Here is a 16,476-nt window from a genome sequence, read left to right as displayed (position 1 = left end):
ATAACGTATTAAAAAAGAATAAGATTTTCTTAATTTTAATACTGCACATGTAAAATCTTTTGAATCTCCATTTTCATTTTTTCTGTAGTTCCGAACTGGTTTTTTAGTACTAATCTTTGCTATGAATGGAAAGCTGATGGTGATGGTAACCAATGTGGTGGCGGTGTGCCAAGCAAACTTTGCGCAAATGTAAACGAATGGACTACCTACTACAAGGATGATAGTGACAGCCGTGGTGGTGGTTGCGAAATGAAATGGAGTATTAATTCTATTGGATACCATGATGATTGGTTTGCAAATGTTGAGGTCTGTTTCCAATGGCTTGCTGTTGGTACTGGCGATGACCATTGTAATGGAGGAGCATCACATCTTCTCTGTGCCCCTGTCGGTACATCCACAGGTTACTATAGGGACGATACAGACAGTAGCTCGAAAGGATGTCAAATGCAATGGACGTTATCTGTCCCGGTTGATTCTCCTCAATGGATGCAGAATACCCAGTTCTGCTACGAGTGGTATACTGATGATAATCAGAATCAATGCGGAGGTGTATCAAACGGAGTATCATGTGCCACTGCAAACTCGTTTACCGCCCCTTACATTGATCACACTGCCGGAAGTGGTGGTGGATGTTATATGAGGTGGAGAATTTTTGTTGATAGTTAGCAGTATTTTCATCTGTCTTCATTGTCTTTACCATAAAACAATATCAAGTTCAAACTTTGAATCGTTATGATAAACTCATTCTTTTTATTTGTAATCCAGAAAAGAAAATTATGTCCTTGTTATTCAATTGATTCTAGTACCTTTTAAAAATATCTTTCTTTTGTTACGTTTTCGGAAACGTTTATAATGTTTGATTTTTGTTTGCATTTCAATTATATTGGATGCTATAAATAATACTTGAATCTTTGTTCTTTTAATTTAGAAGGGATAATTATAATATGCATACCCAGATTTACACTTTGAAAGAGTAGGTCACAGGATCGAATGTATTCCATAGTAAATTAATGAGTTTTGAATGTACCATTGTTACCCTTCGCCTCTTCTTTAATAACACAGACCACCAGAAATGTCTTAACAATCTAATTCATCATCACTGAACATACTATTGGCAGTCTAGGAATTTGTTTGTAAACAATGATTGCACGGACGTTGTCTAGTGGTTTTCAAATGATTTTTTTTTCAAATTGATTGGTATAATGTCCATGAGATCAACACGGACATATTCCTTTATTAAAAAATAATTCCAAGATTTTGAAACAGCAGATTTCAAAAACATAATATCCATATTTTCATTCCAGTACTGAAGTACTTGCTACTGGACGGCGATGCCCTCGGACTCCAGTCAAACAGCAGAAGTATCGACCCAGTGGTAGTGATAACATTAACGATACCAATTGTACTGCACCAGATGTGTATTTCCACAATAAATTTCTCTTCAGTGATGCTCGAGGCCACCATTTTGAGAATCCCTAACTTAAAAAGTTGAAGAGTTGATAAAACTAAAAAGGACAAAAAGTATAACCAAAAATTCCAAAAAGTATACATTTTTATTGTAAAAAAAAATATAAATGAACAATCTCTGTTTATTCTTTATTTTGTTTTTGTTCAAAGAAGAGGGTAAAAATAATAAATGGCTAACCCCTTAAGATATGAAATCTTCCATCCCGTACGACACATTACATTTCGAGTCAAAATTAACTTTAAAACCAAAAAGTTTTGACTGGGAAACTGACAATAGGTCTCGGTCATACTATAAGATGAATTCAATTTTTTTTTAAAGAAACGGAATCTAATACCTGAAAATGAGTTTTTATCCAGAAGCTTGTTTCCAAACGTCTGAGAATCTATTAACATAAAAACGGAGGAGAACTGTTTGGGCACACGGAGGATTGGGTACGTCTGCCTTTGAAAGAGAGAGATTGGTGATTGGTCGGTACCTTCCGTGTAATATACGAATCGGCCCAATATGGCCTTACAATTTGTCCACGACGACAAACAAGTTTTGAATATTACGCAAACATCATTTAAGACGAAATTGTTAATGGTCTAGGGTTAAATATTTAATATCGATTCTCGATAATGAAGACACAAAATTGTGTAGCACAATAATTATAAAATCACGGAGCTGGGAATCGTTGTGCTTCCGCAAAGTTAGCTTTGAATCATTACTTCAGTACCGAATTACTACAATCCTGTAAACTAATAGAAATAAACATGTACATGTATAGTCAGTATAATTCATACTTTTTTTTAATCTATTTCAAACTTTGAATTGGAATATGTATAGTCAGTATAATTCAATTTAAAACAAAATCTATTTCATACTTTGAATTGGGTCATATTTTGTCATGCCGGGGCATTTTGTCGCTTACTATTCGATATAGGTTTCGCATATTTTTTAATGCCGTAAGGTGACCTTAGTTGTTTATATCTTTGTATTTTGGTCTTTGGTGCAAAGTTTTCTCATGAGCCATCATAACACATCTCTTTTAAATTATTTTCTTATATTAAGAAGCATTTTTTTTTTAAATGGTTTACTTTTCTCAGGCTATTTGCAACGACACAAAGAAAGTATCTACGGCAACAAGATCGATATTCATAATTAAGTAACGGAACATTAAAATCACATTGTCTAAAATATTACACAAAATAGAATCATCATCTTTAAAAGCATCTTAAAGAAGATTTAACTTTGCTCTAACAACAGCTTTTGATTCTGTCTCGACAGCCTTTGCCTTGATTTCCGTATCTCCAAATGTAAACTGGACAATTCCATGGCGCCTGTCTTCTGTTGGATTCGGAATATCAATAACAAACTCGCCTATCTTTTTACATCCTCTTTCATCAACGTACTTTGGGATATTTTCTTCTTCCGTTACATAAATTGCAACATTAATTTTGTCTTGTCTTTTTCGTATGGTATGGTAACTGACTTTTACCTTAGTACCAACTTGAATGGATTCATTGGCAGTCATAAAAGGCTCGAAAACACCTTCGCATCTTTCTTCGCCGTCTTCAACAACAAGTCTTGATCGGTCATGAAATGAGTTGTTGAATAAAGGTTTGATACGACGTCCATATGTCCTTCTTGTGAATCTAGAGTGGATGATAGTTGGCATGTGTCCAAACAAAACGGCACCTTTAAGTACCGCCAGTCCAGGATCATCAGGAGAAATAACCGTTTTGTCACTGAAAGCCTTTCGAATTGCCTCCTGAACTAAGTGACATTCGGAAAATCCGCCAACAAGTAGTAATGTAGAAATGTCACGTGCCTTACCATTGGACAATGTATTTCTTATCAATTTGATAGTTCTTTCGATTACCTTTCTGAATAAAGATTTCATAAATTCTAAATCAATTGCCAGTTTATCATTCTTCAATGTGATCTTGTCAGAGTACTTAGACTGTAAAAGCAAAGTTTCGAATTCTTTATCACGTTTACATTTACAAAGTTTGTCAATAGCAACAAATGGAAAAGTAATTGTGACTTTCGACCTTATATTACTAGCATCAAGTGTATTACGTTTTGTTGCTTCAAATGATCTACATAGATCAAGATACGAATCTACCTCTTCACGTGCCAAACTATTCATAACATCTTTTCCAACGATATCATGGAATATTTGCAAGAATTCTTTATCTACAGATGTACCACCACAGTCGTCCCCTGTAGCTTTACATAACTCCACCATCTTGTGTTCCTCTAACTTCTTATGAGCAGTAATATCCACAGTCCCGCCTAAAATGTCAGTAATAAGTTGATAACATTATAAAGAAAATAATTTAAATCCTTTACATCGCTAATAGAAGACAGCTGGAATGATCTAAATATACAAACCAATGATAGTATTAGATATCTGACAGACGTTATCCCTTTTCTTAGTTGCGATTTACATTTAAATTCGTCAAAACAAATAAAAAAATCAAAATGCGATCTTAATTATTTTTATTGTCCTTCCTCTCTCCCCTCCTACAAATAAAAACGGACTTCTTACTCAAAATTGGTCTACAGTAACGACAGAGCAAAAAACAAAAAAAGCATTGAACTTGCATCCACTTATGATTCTTGTTTGCAAAGCTCAAACCATTGATATAAAAGAGAGGCGAACAATACTAAAGAACATTCAAAGTCGAAAATAAACCGACAACAAAAAAAGAAAAAAAGACCGAAAGACAAACAACAGTATACAAAACACAACATATAAAACTAGAGACTGAGTAACACGAAACCCGCCAAAAAACGGGGGTGATTTTAGGTGCTCCGGAAGAGTTAGCAGACCCTATATGTGATTAAAATGTCTCGTTGCCTTAATAGGCAAGATCAATCCCTCGACAAGCAAATTTTACAAAACTACTCAGCCCTCGTGTTTTGAATTTTTTGTTATGCTAGTACGCTTGCTTTGTACATAAACTATCGTTGTTGACAAATATTACTTACCTCCTAAATCAACTATCATATATTTTGTTCCCTTCTGTATCTTCGAAAATCCTTCTTGAAAGCCTTGTTGACTCGCCATGGATAAACATTGGCAGTAGATAGAAGCATCTTCCGGCTCCAAGGATATAACAAGCTTATCATCTTTGATACCTGCCTAAAATAAGGGAGACATACATATAAATAAAAGAAGATGTTGGGTGTTTTAAACTCAAACTGCATTCAAATTGCTTAAATTGGCGAATGCATACAGTCAACATACATGTATACACGTGAATATTGTAATGAGTGTTTATCATATACTGAATGTTAATAACAAGTAAAATTGTATGTTTAATACATTTGTGTGATATGATACCAGTTAAACTCTCTCCAAACAATCAAAATAAAAAGAAACATTCGTAAGGGTTCCGCGGAACCCAGTGTCTCGCCTACTTTTGCTGTTAGTCGCAGGCTCAACAAAAATGGGGAAAAAATATTAAAGATTGTTCCTCTAGATACTATCTTTTGATTGTAAGAAGTTCTGTTCAAGTTTGGTAAAAATCCAAGAAGGTTTATGAATGTAATAAATGTTTTAAAAACTTTAACTGCAGACTGTACGTAATGTTAACTGGAATAAAACTAAGTCCATCTATAAGTAATATACGGAAAAACAGGAAATAATTTTTTTACAAAATTTCCTTCTAGATACTAGCTTTTGATCATAAAGAAGCTTCTGTCCAAGTGTGGTATAAATCCAGGATAGTTTAAGAAAGTTATTAAAATTTCAAAAACTTTAACCACAGCGTGAATGTTATGTTAACTGGCAGAAAAACTAAGTCCATATATGAGTAAAATACGGATAAACAGGATTTTCTTATTACAAAATTTTCTTCTGGATACTATCTTATGATTATAAACAATCTTCTGTCCAAGTTTGGTACAAATCTAGGATAGTTTAAGAAAGTTATTAAAATTTCAAAAACGTTAACCACAGAGTGAATGTTATGTTAACTGGCAGAAAAACTAAGTCCATATATGAGTAAAATACGGATAAACAGGATTTTCTTATTACAAAATTTTCTTCTGGATACTATCTTATGATCATAAACAAGCTTCTGTCCAAGTTTGGTTGAAATGCGGGATAGTTTAAGAAAGCTATTAAAATTTCAAAAACTTTTACCACAGGGTGAATATTTATGGACGCCGCCGCCGCCGCCGACGACGCCGACGGAATGTAGGATCGCTATTTCTCGCTTTTACGACAAAAGTCGCAGGCTCGACAAAAAGCATATGATTTAAGTACAGTATATGTTCATGATATTTTTTTTTATTATTATTATTTTATTATTACTATATTGGTGTCTCAGGTAAATACGTGTGTGATACTGCCAAAAAAAAGTGAAATACTCTATCTGTAAATTATGTACTTATACCACTGCATTTTCATTTAATTGACCATTTATCGGTTCCAGATATCAGAGAAAAAACTAAAGAGGAGTATCTTCTTGATCGTTTTTTTCAGCATGAATACCTTTGTCGGGAAAATTTGAAAAATACATTTTATCTAGACAAAATGTAAAATAACACTGATCTTTTTTACTTTAATCATTATTCGTTTATATTAAACATTAGAGAAACACGCGTTATCATATTCGACTTGATAAATTTACACGTGTCTGGAATAAAAATAAAATTGTTTATCATCACGCCTAAAAATATGGTATTAATTAACTAAAAGATACGAACCCTGTTAGCACTTTCTCTCATGAACTGTTTTGCTCCGTCAGACCATATGGCAGGTACTGTCAGTACCCATTTAATTTCATCCTGGTTCACATGTACTCCCTTATCAGAAAGTGTCTTATGTAGGTGGTCACGTAGAGCCTTTATACAGGAAGCAAAAACTACAACTGCTGGCAATGACTGTCCACGAACATCAAGTAATGGAGTATCTAATGTTAGATTCTGTAAAAGTACATATTTGTACAGGACATTTTTGAGAAAATTTGGTAATTGGATAGGCTGTGCAGGGGCGGATCCAACCATTTTTAAAAGGAGGGGGGGGTTCCAACTATATGTCCCCATTCAAATGCATTGATCGTCATAAAAAGGGGGTTCCAACCTCCGGAACCCTCCCCCTGGATCCACCACTGCTGTGTCATGAAAGGATCAATAGATAACCGAAAATCCTATTTTTGTAAAAATATAAAACTGCACGCAATGCTGATATATCATAATGCATTTTCCCGATATAACCGGGATACAGAACACAATTATGTGCTCTGTATAAATAATAGTATGTCTTGAGTTTTTTTTTTCATTAAGTTATTACTTAAAAAAAATATTTAAATCCATTATGATATAACTTATTAATGTAAATCAATTATGATATCACCAGTATAACAACAAAAATAAGGAGGATGCTTGTGATTACCAGTGAGGCAACTTTCCATAAAAACTATGCAAGGAACAAACATTTGAACAATTACAGGTCACCGTACGGACTTCCAACAAAGACTATAACCTATAATGTAAAGTAAGCTATAAGAGGACCCGGAATACAATTCAAAAGTGAAACCAACGGTCTGATTTATACTACAACAATGAAAAGAAAAACAGTTATAACAGACAACAACATACGACAACATACGACACCTAATTAGTTTATCAATTTGCACATATAATGATATACCACAGAGAGTCATATCACTACCGCAGCTCAGCTTAAAGCCTCCTCTGAACATTTGAAGGTCCCACAATGTATTGGTTACCTAAACTACACAAAAAACCCGTAAAATATCGTTTCATCTCTGCCTCTAGTAAGTGTTCTACTACTAATCTGTCAGTGCTTTTAACGAGTTCCTTAACTACTATCAAAGAACTTATCATTATTTTTGTAATAAAACATATGAAAATAGTGAAATTAACCATTTTTGGAGTGTAAAAAATTCTTTGGATGTTTGAATAAACTACGTGCTTTTGAAGGTCCTTTTGATTCGGTTGACAGTTTTGACTTTTCCCCCTCTCTATACTACACTTCCACACAATCTTATCAAACAAGCGTTTTCCTATTTAACCAAATGCATGGTCGCTTGATAAACCTGATTGCAAATGTATTTGCTGTAACTCATATAAAGCCTTTTTTCTCAAATGAGAAAGGTAAATATGCTAGATAAACTTACTGGAGGTGTGATGAGATGATTAAAGCCATACATTTTCTTCTTGACAACATTTATGTACGTTTCGGCAATAAAATTCATCGACAGATTGTAGTTATTCCTATGGGCACCAATTGTGCCCCTTTTATAGCAGACTTGATCTTGTACTGTTATGAATCACAGTTTATGGCCAAACTCAGTAAAGACCCGTCAAAATTCCATTTAATTGATAAATTCAACATCACTTACCGTTATCTTTATGATATTTTTTCGTTAAATAATCGAGAATTCTATAAATATACTGCCAAAATTTACCCAAAGGAACTTACATTAAATAAATCAAATATTAACAGCAATAAGTGTCCTTTCCTAGATTAAGACATTTCAGTTTTAAACCAGAAACTTTACACAAAAATTTACGACGAAAGGGATGATTTTTCTTTCCCTATTGTTAATTTTCTTTTTTTTTTTTTTTTTGGAAGGTGATGTTATTTGGCACCGTGTGACGTTTTGTATTAATTTCAATGAGCGTAATCTATGTATTACTGGTAAATTATTAAGTCAGGGATTTCGTTACCACAAATTACTTAAAACCTTTACTAAATTCTTCCATAGATACAAAGATTTGGTTTGTAAGTTTAGCTGTACCTGAAAAAACTTATTTCAGACAGAATAGCACTTCCTAAATTTTACGGCGATGTTGTTTACTGAGCCCGGAAATTCATATACGATCCGGGTAAACTTATCAATCTTTTAAATAAACTTATTCTAAAAGGTTACCAATTCAACACGGTAATTACATCTTTGAATATTGTCTTTATTGGTATAAATATTGATTTTGTTGTCAGTAGATTAAAACCATACTAAAAAGTATTGATATACACATATGCCCTTTCACGGTACTAAAATCTGTCGATACCTATATTTTGGCATTGTACAAGGTCATGTTTTTCTCTGACTGTTAATGACGTGTTTACACTAAATCCATTGGATGTTCGATGTGTTCTGGTTGATATATTAGTCTTAGATACATGATTTCTATTATTAGTTTTGGATTTGAACTAGCTGTCAGTAACTACGAGTATTCTCAGATCTGTACTGTGGGTCTTTTGTTGTTAGGGATGAATAAATACCCTGCCACATCCGGTCTGTGTTTTTTTTAGATGTGTTTCTGCTTTGTATCGATGTGATGAGTTAAGCAATTTTCAACTGATTTTGATAGTTTGTTCTTATGTTGTGCTGTAACACTACTTTCCCACGTTAGGGGGAGGGTTGAGTGCTCACAAACATGTTTAACCCCGTCACATTCTTTATGTGCCTGTCCCAAGTCAGGAGCCTGTAGTTCATTGGATGTCGTTGGTTATTTGTTTTTCGTAAATTGTTTTGTTATAAATTAGGTCGTTAGTTTTCTCAATTGAATTGTTTCATATTTTTCATGTCGGGTTCTTTTATAGGCGACTATACGGTATGGGTTTTTCTCATTGTTGAAGGCCGTACGGTTGCCTATTATTGCTTACATCCACTTCATTTGAACTTGAGAGGATAGTTGTCTCATTGGCAATCATACAACATCTCCTTAATTTTTATATGTAGTGTTTGGACTACATATTTGCTCGTTTATGGATAACGTTATTTATCAGTAGATCATTACTAATTAATTCAAACTTCTATCAAATTTTGAAATAGTTTTGAAAATTGTTTTGCCATTATGTTTGTGTATGAACTACATTGTTTATGTGTAACATAATGATCCTTCTTTTGGGAGAGGGCTTACGTATTCTAAAGCTGTTTCTTAATGCAAGACATTTTTTAAAAATAACTATAATTGTTGAAACTAAATTATATCACACATAATTTCTTTAAATAAGGGAGTATTATATATAAGGACAACATCTTTTTTTTCTTTTACACATTATGCCTTGGTCACTATATGACAATAACACGGACATAGCAAACCTAAAGAAAAGAAACAGAAAGAAAACAACTAAACATTGTTTTTGAACAGTTAAAACTAACCTCACAGCGATATAACTTCATCTTAAACTGCTGAAAGAAATAATAATCATCTTCCGTCTTATCCGTCACCACCGCAGCATAGTCATTCTCTGCTTGATATCCAAAAGATACTATTTCTTGGTTCTTCTTCAAAAGTAAACATGTGGGTGTTTTCAATGACAATAGTTGTTTGGAACCTGCATTCCACACTTGATTGGCCTTAATATCTAGTTTATCTTTTTTGAAACTATCTCTAGTTGAAAAAGCATATCCACTGTAAGTTGTTCCAAAATCGATTGCTGCCACCAATAATGTGTTTTCAGGTTCTTCACAAGCCATTCCTTGAATACATATACTAGGTCATCAGTATTCATTATGATATATGTGCCGTATTAATCGCTTGTCTATTTATATTGTTTGTCAAGTCGAAAATAAGTTAGAGATATAGTGAATCCAAAACTGATTATCTTTCAATAGCACCTGATTTCACTCATGGACTTTTAATGGTTGTTCGTGTTACTCAGACTTTAGTTTTCAGCGTTTGGTTTTTCGTTTGAGAATGAATATGCTAATCTAAATTAATAAATGCAAATTTAATGTACTGAGTCTAATCGTTTTTAACGATGAATTCAAAATGCAGTTTAACTGTCATTGTTGCTACCTGTATCCAAATAAGCAATTAATATATGCAAGATGTCTCATGTTCATTTAATTGTGGTGGATGGTTTTGAGTAATAGACCTCTCTCTCTCAAATGTACGAGTTTACATCTCTTAAATATATCCAGTTTACAAAAAAAGGAAACATAATATAATCAGAATAATCAGAAGAATCATTCACAAGACAAAGCTAGCTAGGCATGCGCAGACAACCAAAGAAGTATATTCAAAATTTATTTTAAAAAATTATTTTGGGCTAAATTGATGTATTTGGTCATGCTTTTATTATCTTATACTTGTCAATCATTTATTTTCTTACTGGGAGAAGATTATTCACAATTTGCTAATCTAAAACTCCAAATACGAATAAAATCATTCGTTTGCTTTCTTTTCCGTATTACATCGCGTACACAAATTATATTAGGTATGATTTTTTTGCACTGTACACGACTAAAATTGAAGATTATATGTATAAAGCTGGAGATCATAGGAAGGTGACATTTCTATATCTCTAAGCAACCTTTCAGCATCAAACACCCTTTGGTAACTATTATTATGTATAGTATTTCATGTTTACGATTTTATAAACTTATTTGATGTGCATTCTCCTCATTTTCTTTGTTCTTTTTGTTTTCCACGAATTGCAAACACCATTTGAAATGCATTATTATGTATAGTGTTTCCTGTTTACTATTTTATTAACTTATTTGATGTGCATTCTCTTCATCTTTTTTGTTCCTTTCGTTTTCCACGAATTGAGATTAAAAACAAAGGAGGTTATAAATGTAACCTTTCCAAAGTCATAATCGATTTTCTTTTCAAAAAAGCGAAAATACTAAAAAAAATAAACATATAAAAGCAAATGTATTATACATAACAACATTTAACTGGAAAACATTATATATTATGATATATATTATATATTATATTTGCATTATATAAAAGCAAAAAAGTATTAAATTGCAATATTACTTGTTTTTAAAAAATAATATGACCACGAAAAGATTGATCGAGTTACGTGTTTAACTTGCAGTGTTTTGTCAATACTTTAGAGTTTAATATACCTGCTCTCAGAAATTTTTATCAGGAATAACTTTAAGGATTTTTAAGAGGTTTATTACACAATTAGTTACATTGTGTACTTATATGGACAAACAAATAAAGTGTTATGTCTATGTTTTTACGCCAATTGCGATATTTTTAAACAACTTGAAATTGTAAAATTTTATAGACTAGATGCCACTAAAAATCTAAACTGACAAAATACGAAAGATGTTTATTTCAAAAGTAAAAGTATCTTGAAGAAAATGTAAGCATAGAAGTTCAAATAAACATTTTGAAATAGTTGGATTACAAGATTACACAAAATAGTCTATTCGGATTTCTTTTGGGCGGGTGAAATTCGACCATACGAATTTCTTCCGAAAATAAAGTAAACATACTTATATGTTTGTTTAATTTAAGACCAGTTCAAGACGTGTGTTATATGGGAAGATTAAACTTAAAATTAAGACGACTTTCTACCTTTTTGTTTTTTACCTCTAGTTCCTGCCATGTCTTAAAATTTTACCAGGAGCATTTTTTTCTGTACTTAAAAGAGTACGATTGAGGTGTAAACACGGCAATAATTTTAAATTCCCTCATGTTAAATGAAAGTGCAGAATATATATTAATTGATAAATACTCTATAATTGCGGTAACTAGCATGGTCATGTCTGTATACTAATTATAATATTTTAATAAATTATACCCAATTTCCATTAAACTTGTTACACTTTAGCCATAGCCATGGAGGTTTGGAATAAAACAAACAAAATAAAAACAAACAAAACGAAACAATAATTCAAGAATTCAAAGATGGATACCCATTTGTTTGGAAGAATCAAATACAGATGACAGTAATGCAAGCAGTGTTGTACATACATGTATTATATATATGTATATATATATATAGTTCTGTACCTGTTATCTGAATATTATCATTCTTGTTAAAATCTGTTGATCGATATATCAAATAGGAAGTTCATTATTAATTTGTACGTCATAAGATTGAACACAGGTAAAATTTTCCTCTAAAAATAAACTGGAAGTTTTCATAATTACTATATCAGATAATGCCTATTTTAAGGTTTTATGTTATACGCGGCAACAAAAGGGTGTCTTCCCGATTGTCCCACTTTTTGAAATTACAGGTAAAAAAGTAATGAAATTTTGTGGGACAATCGGGAATATGTTTGTGGGACAATTGGGAAGTTTAAATGTGGGACAATTGGGAATTGTTTTGATAGTGATTAATTTGTTTTTATAGTGTGTTGCAGTTAATTAAAGGTCACTAAACAATGTAACTTATAAAATATGAAAAAACATGAACAAATAATAATATTTACATATTTCATTTTGCACATAGTAGGTACAATTATAGTATCATCAAACACGGAATATAATATGAAGTCATAAAATTTTAGTCTTAGATGCATATTTTTTTTAATTAGTTTTTATTGGCTTTGAACTAGCTGTCAGTAACTGCGAATACTCTCAGACCTGTTACAGTACTCAGTGTCTTTGTTGTGGTGATGCATAAGTAGCTGTCCACGTCCACTCTGTGTTTTTGTTAGATGTATTTCTGTTTGTACCCATCTGATGAGAAAAGCCTTTTTCAACTGATTTTTATAGTTTATTCTTATGTTGTTCTGTTTCAACACTGTTCCAGGTTATTGGGAGGGTTGGCGCCTTCAAATAAGTTTAACCCCACAAAATTCTGTATGTGCCTGTCCCAAGTCAGGAGCCTGGTATTCAGTGGTTGCCGTTTGTTGCTGTGTAACATATTTATTTTTCGTTCATTATTTTGTACATAAATTATGCCATTAGTTTTCTCGTTTGAATTGTTTTACATTTGCCATTTTGGGGTCTTTTATTATAATAGCTATGCGGTATGAGCTTTGCTAATTGTTGAAGGCCGTATGGTGACCTATAGTTGTTAATTTCTGTGTCATTTGGTCTCTTTGGGAGAGTTGTCTCATTGGCAATCATACCACATCTTCTCATTTTTTATGGAAGTCTGTTTCTACTTTATAGTTGGTGAAGAGTCCTGTTGACTGCAAAAGCAATGGGAATATTGGAAAAACAACCTTTAATAGTGATTCTTGGAAAGGCTGATCTGGCAAAATTATAGACATCAGCTTCGTAACAATAAAGACAGTTGTTGGGTTCAGGTGAATCTGACGTTGGGTGTAAGCAGTCTTCAATAGTGCAGAGAATGTTGTATTAATGTCCTCCGACTTCCCTAGTAAACAAGTTCATGTAGAGTGTAGAATGTAAATGAGTTTATACCTTTTTTTTGAAATTGCATGCATTATTTCTAAATTTATTCAAAAACTTTACAGAGAAAAAGGAATTAAAATTACGGTATTGACATTTGTTTTATGAATAACGTAACATTGTAGATATATTTCATAAATCAGAAATATTATATTTGTTTAATCAAAAGTGCATTAATCTAATTATTTAAAAAACATTTTTTTTAATACTTTTATAAAATTAATATTAAATGTGCAATAATTATTTCTTGTTTTTTTAGCAAAACAAACAACAGTTACCTTGTTTATCTAAGAACATTTTATTCATAAAATAATGTGGGACAATCAGAACTTTTCATGTGGGACAATCAGAACTCTAAAATTTTAAAAAGTGGGACAATCGGGAATAAACCAACAAAAGCTCGAGAACAAAATTATTAGTTGAAGGATTTTTTATTCCATTATTATACATTTTTATTTGCATTTAAAGACCCGGCAACAAAAAAAAAACCAAATGAATTGTTAACATGTATGAAAAATACAAGTCACTTTGTTAAATACTTTATTATATGAATTTTATAAAAGGGGTGCTATATTTTTTCCCTTGTTTCATGACATTTTGACCGCTGATAAGCAGATTATTTTTTCAACAATTTTACTGTGAAATGAATTTATTCAGAATAATTGTTTTCTATCTTTTGTCTGGCAATACAGTTTTTCCTTCAAAACAGAGAATCAGGACAAAATATTATAGCTTTCCCCCACTTTAAATTACTTGGATGTTTCACTATAAAAATCAGAATATTGTGTCTTGCAACAATTTTATGCTTTTATGTTAGTTGGGTTTTTTTTTTGTGTGCTTCGTACCAATCTTTTGAGTTAAGCCATTTCCAACTGATTTTTACAGTTTGTTCTTAGGTTGTGCAGTTACACCATTGTCTCAGGTTAGGAAGGGTTAGGAAGAGAATTAAGGGCTCATAAACATGCTTGAACCAGCCACATTCTTTATGTCCCTGACTTAGTGGAGGATCCTGTAATTCAGTGGGTGTCGTTGGCTGCTGTTTGTCATATTTTTTTTTCGTTAACTGTTTTTTTCATAAATCATGCCGTTGGTTTTCTCATTTGAATTGTTTTACATGTTGTCGTGTCGGGACCTTTTTTAGCTTACTATACGGTATATGTTTTGTTCAAGGCCGAACGATGACCTTTTGCTGCTTAAATCTACGTCATATACATGTAACTGTTGTCAAAGGCATTTCATATCTAGAGCCAAAATACACCAAAGATGTTTCTGAGGGGGTTATTTTGATAGTAAAATTCTAATCTGAATCTCTACCATAGTATATACATATTATCCCACTATTACTGAAAAAAAATATTATATCCCTAAAAATGCAATAATTTGACCCAGAGTGTTCCCAAATGCATCTGGTTTGTATTCTGAGTGTTAAACAATTAGAAATATAGAAAAATATAAGTAAGCAAATGATCTTTATGTACTATACCATTGAACATCAAAGGACATGCGACCTTCACGAAAAACAGACAGTTTAGCACTCAAATTCTTAAAGTTTCAAAATGCTATTATTTGAATTTTAAAATTACTAATTAATTATTTATGGAATTTAAATACAATCAATTGAATACGAACCAAGATACTAAACCCGAACTATTTTTTTAGCATGGGAAAACTTTGTTACCAAGTCGTGTTTCGGGAGTAACCATAAAGTAACTAGACATGCGTAGCAACATGGGGATACTAGTATTATATTGGCAATATAATACTTCCATGGTAGCACTAAATACTGCGCCATATGTCGTTATTAATAAATATTATAAACACTACTTTTTTTTTAATTCGAATCGCGCTTTCTGCATCATAGAGATGTAAATTATCATTAACATGTTCGCTCAAAATCTAATTTGTCATAAATTATAGAGAGAAGAATGCCCTAACACTATTCCATGTTAATGAATTCATACACATTGCAAGAAAAGAGAAGAAACTAAAAATAACATAGAATGTCCTAAACGTGCAGACGATGCAATAGGTTACTTGAAAAAAATCTCATATAGGTAAATTGTATACAGTAATCCTGTCTTATAATTCCACAATTCTATTGCCTAAACTCATTTAAACAGTTTACTTAGTCTTACGAGTCCTCATGTACATCAGACAATTTGGTTGCGTCAATTAAAAGTTGGTCTGTGAAATGGTACATATAAACCGACTCTAAATAATTTTTTCTAACTGGTATCACTACAAACCAGTAAAAGTCTGAAATGGCCTATATCTGTACTCGACTGTACTGATTTTTACTCGACCAGTCTGAATTGGTCTGAATTTTACTCGATATTACTCGACCCCAATCTTAACCATATCTGTTGTTAAAAACAGTTCCTAAATTGATGAAATATAATAGATAGATACAAAAAATAGGTCTAGGTTGGTTTAGACTTGGTCGAGTATGGTTCAGACTAGGTCGAGTATGGTTTAGACTAGGTCGAGCATGGTTCAGACTTGGTCAAGCATTGTTCAGACACATATAAAATGGTTAAGTACTGGTCGAGTAAAGGTCGAGTACAAGTTCAGACTGTTAAGTATGGTTCAGACTACAGTCGAGTAATATCAAGTACATTTCAGACCAATTCAGACTGGTCGAGTAAAAATCAGTACAGTCGAGTACATATATAGGCCATTTCAGACTTTTACTGGTTTGAAGTGTATAGTTTTGCTACTTTTCTTGTCTGTGACATGGCTTCTAGCTTTAACTTCGAAATATCATGACGAATGAAACATGCATACCAGGAGATACTTATCCTTCCGACTCACTTGTTCTCACTTTATGGTATCTATGCGACTATTGTACACCTTTTTATCCTCTGTATAAGTACCTTACCATGCGTTTGTTACAGTAATACTCTCATCATTATGCTACTTACATA

General features: G+C 32.4%; 1 protein-coding gene across 1 annotated transcript; it reads right to left on the bottom strand.

Moving 5' to 3' along the window:
- Positions 1-1,539: 1,539 nt before the first annotated feature.
- On the bottom strand, positions 1,540-12,311 carry LOC127701644 (heat shock 70 kDa protein 12A-like). Its single transcript, XM_052205630.1, has 5 exons — positions 12,197-12,311; positions 9,598-9,917; positions 6,170-6,388; positions 4,445-4,598; positions 1,540-3,745 (listed from the first exon to the last, which is right to left on the bottom strand). The coding sequence occupies exons 2-5, from the start codon at positions 9,913-9,915 to the stop codon at positions 2,682-2,684; spliced, it is 1,755 nt and encodes a 584-aa protein (XP_052061590.1). The 5' UTR covers positions 9,916-9,917; positions 12,197-12,311; the 3' UTR covers positions 1,540-2,681.
- Positions 12,312-16,476: the final 4,165 nt, after the last annotated feature.

Source organism: Mytilus californianus, unplaced genomic scaffold, assembly GCF_021869535.1.
Source record: "Mytilus californianus isolate M0D057914Y unplaced genomic scaffold, xbMytCali1.0.p SCAF_5, whole genome shotgun sequence".
NCBI lineage: Eukaryota > Metazoa > Mollusca > Bivalvia > Mytilida > Mytilidae > Mytilus > Mytilus californianus.
Note: the sequence above shows the minus strand (reverse complement) of the source record. Positions and strands in the feature narration are given on the sequence as shown.

Bases quoted from the DNA above. Each gene is read 5' to 3' on its own strand.
- LOC127701644 (XM_052205630.1), bottom strand. From the start codon at position 9,915: ATGGCTTGTGAAGAACCTGAAAACACATTATTGGTGGCAGCAATCGAT. The intron at 6,389-9,597 runs GTTAGTTTTAAC...GTACTTTTACAG, and splicing joins TGAAGTTATATCGCTGTGAG to AATCTAACATTAGATACTCC. The intron at 3,746-4,444 runs GTAAGTAATATT...CTGACATTTTAG, and splicing joins TATGATAGTTGATTTAGGAG to GCGGGACTGTGGATATTACT.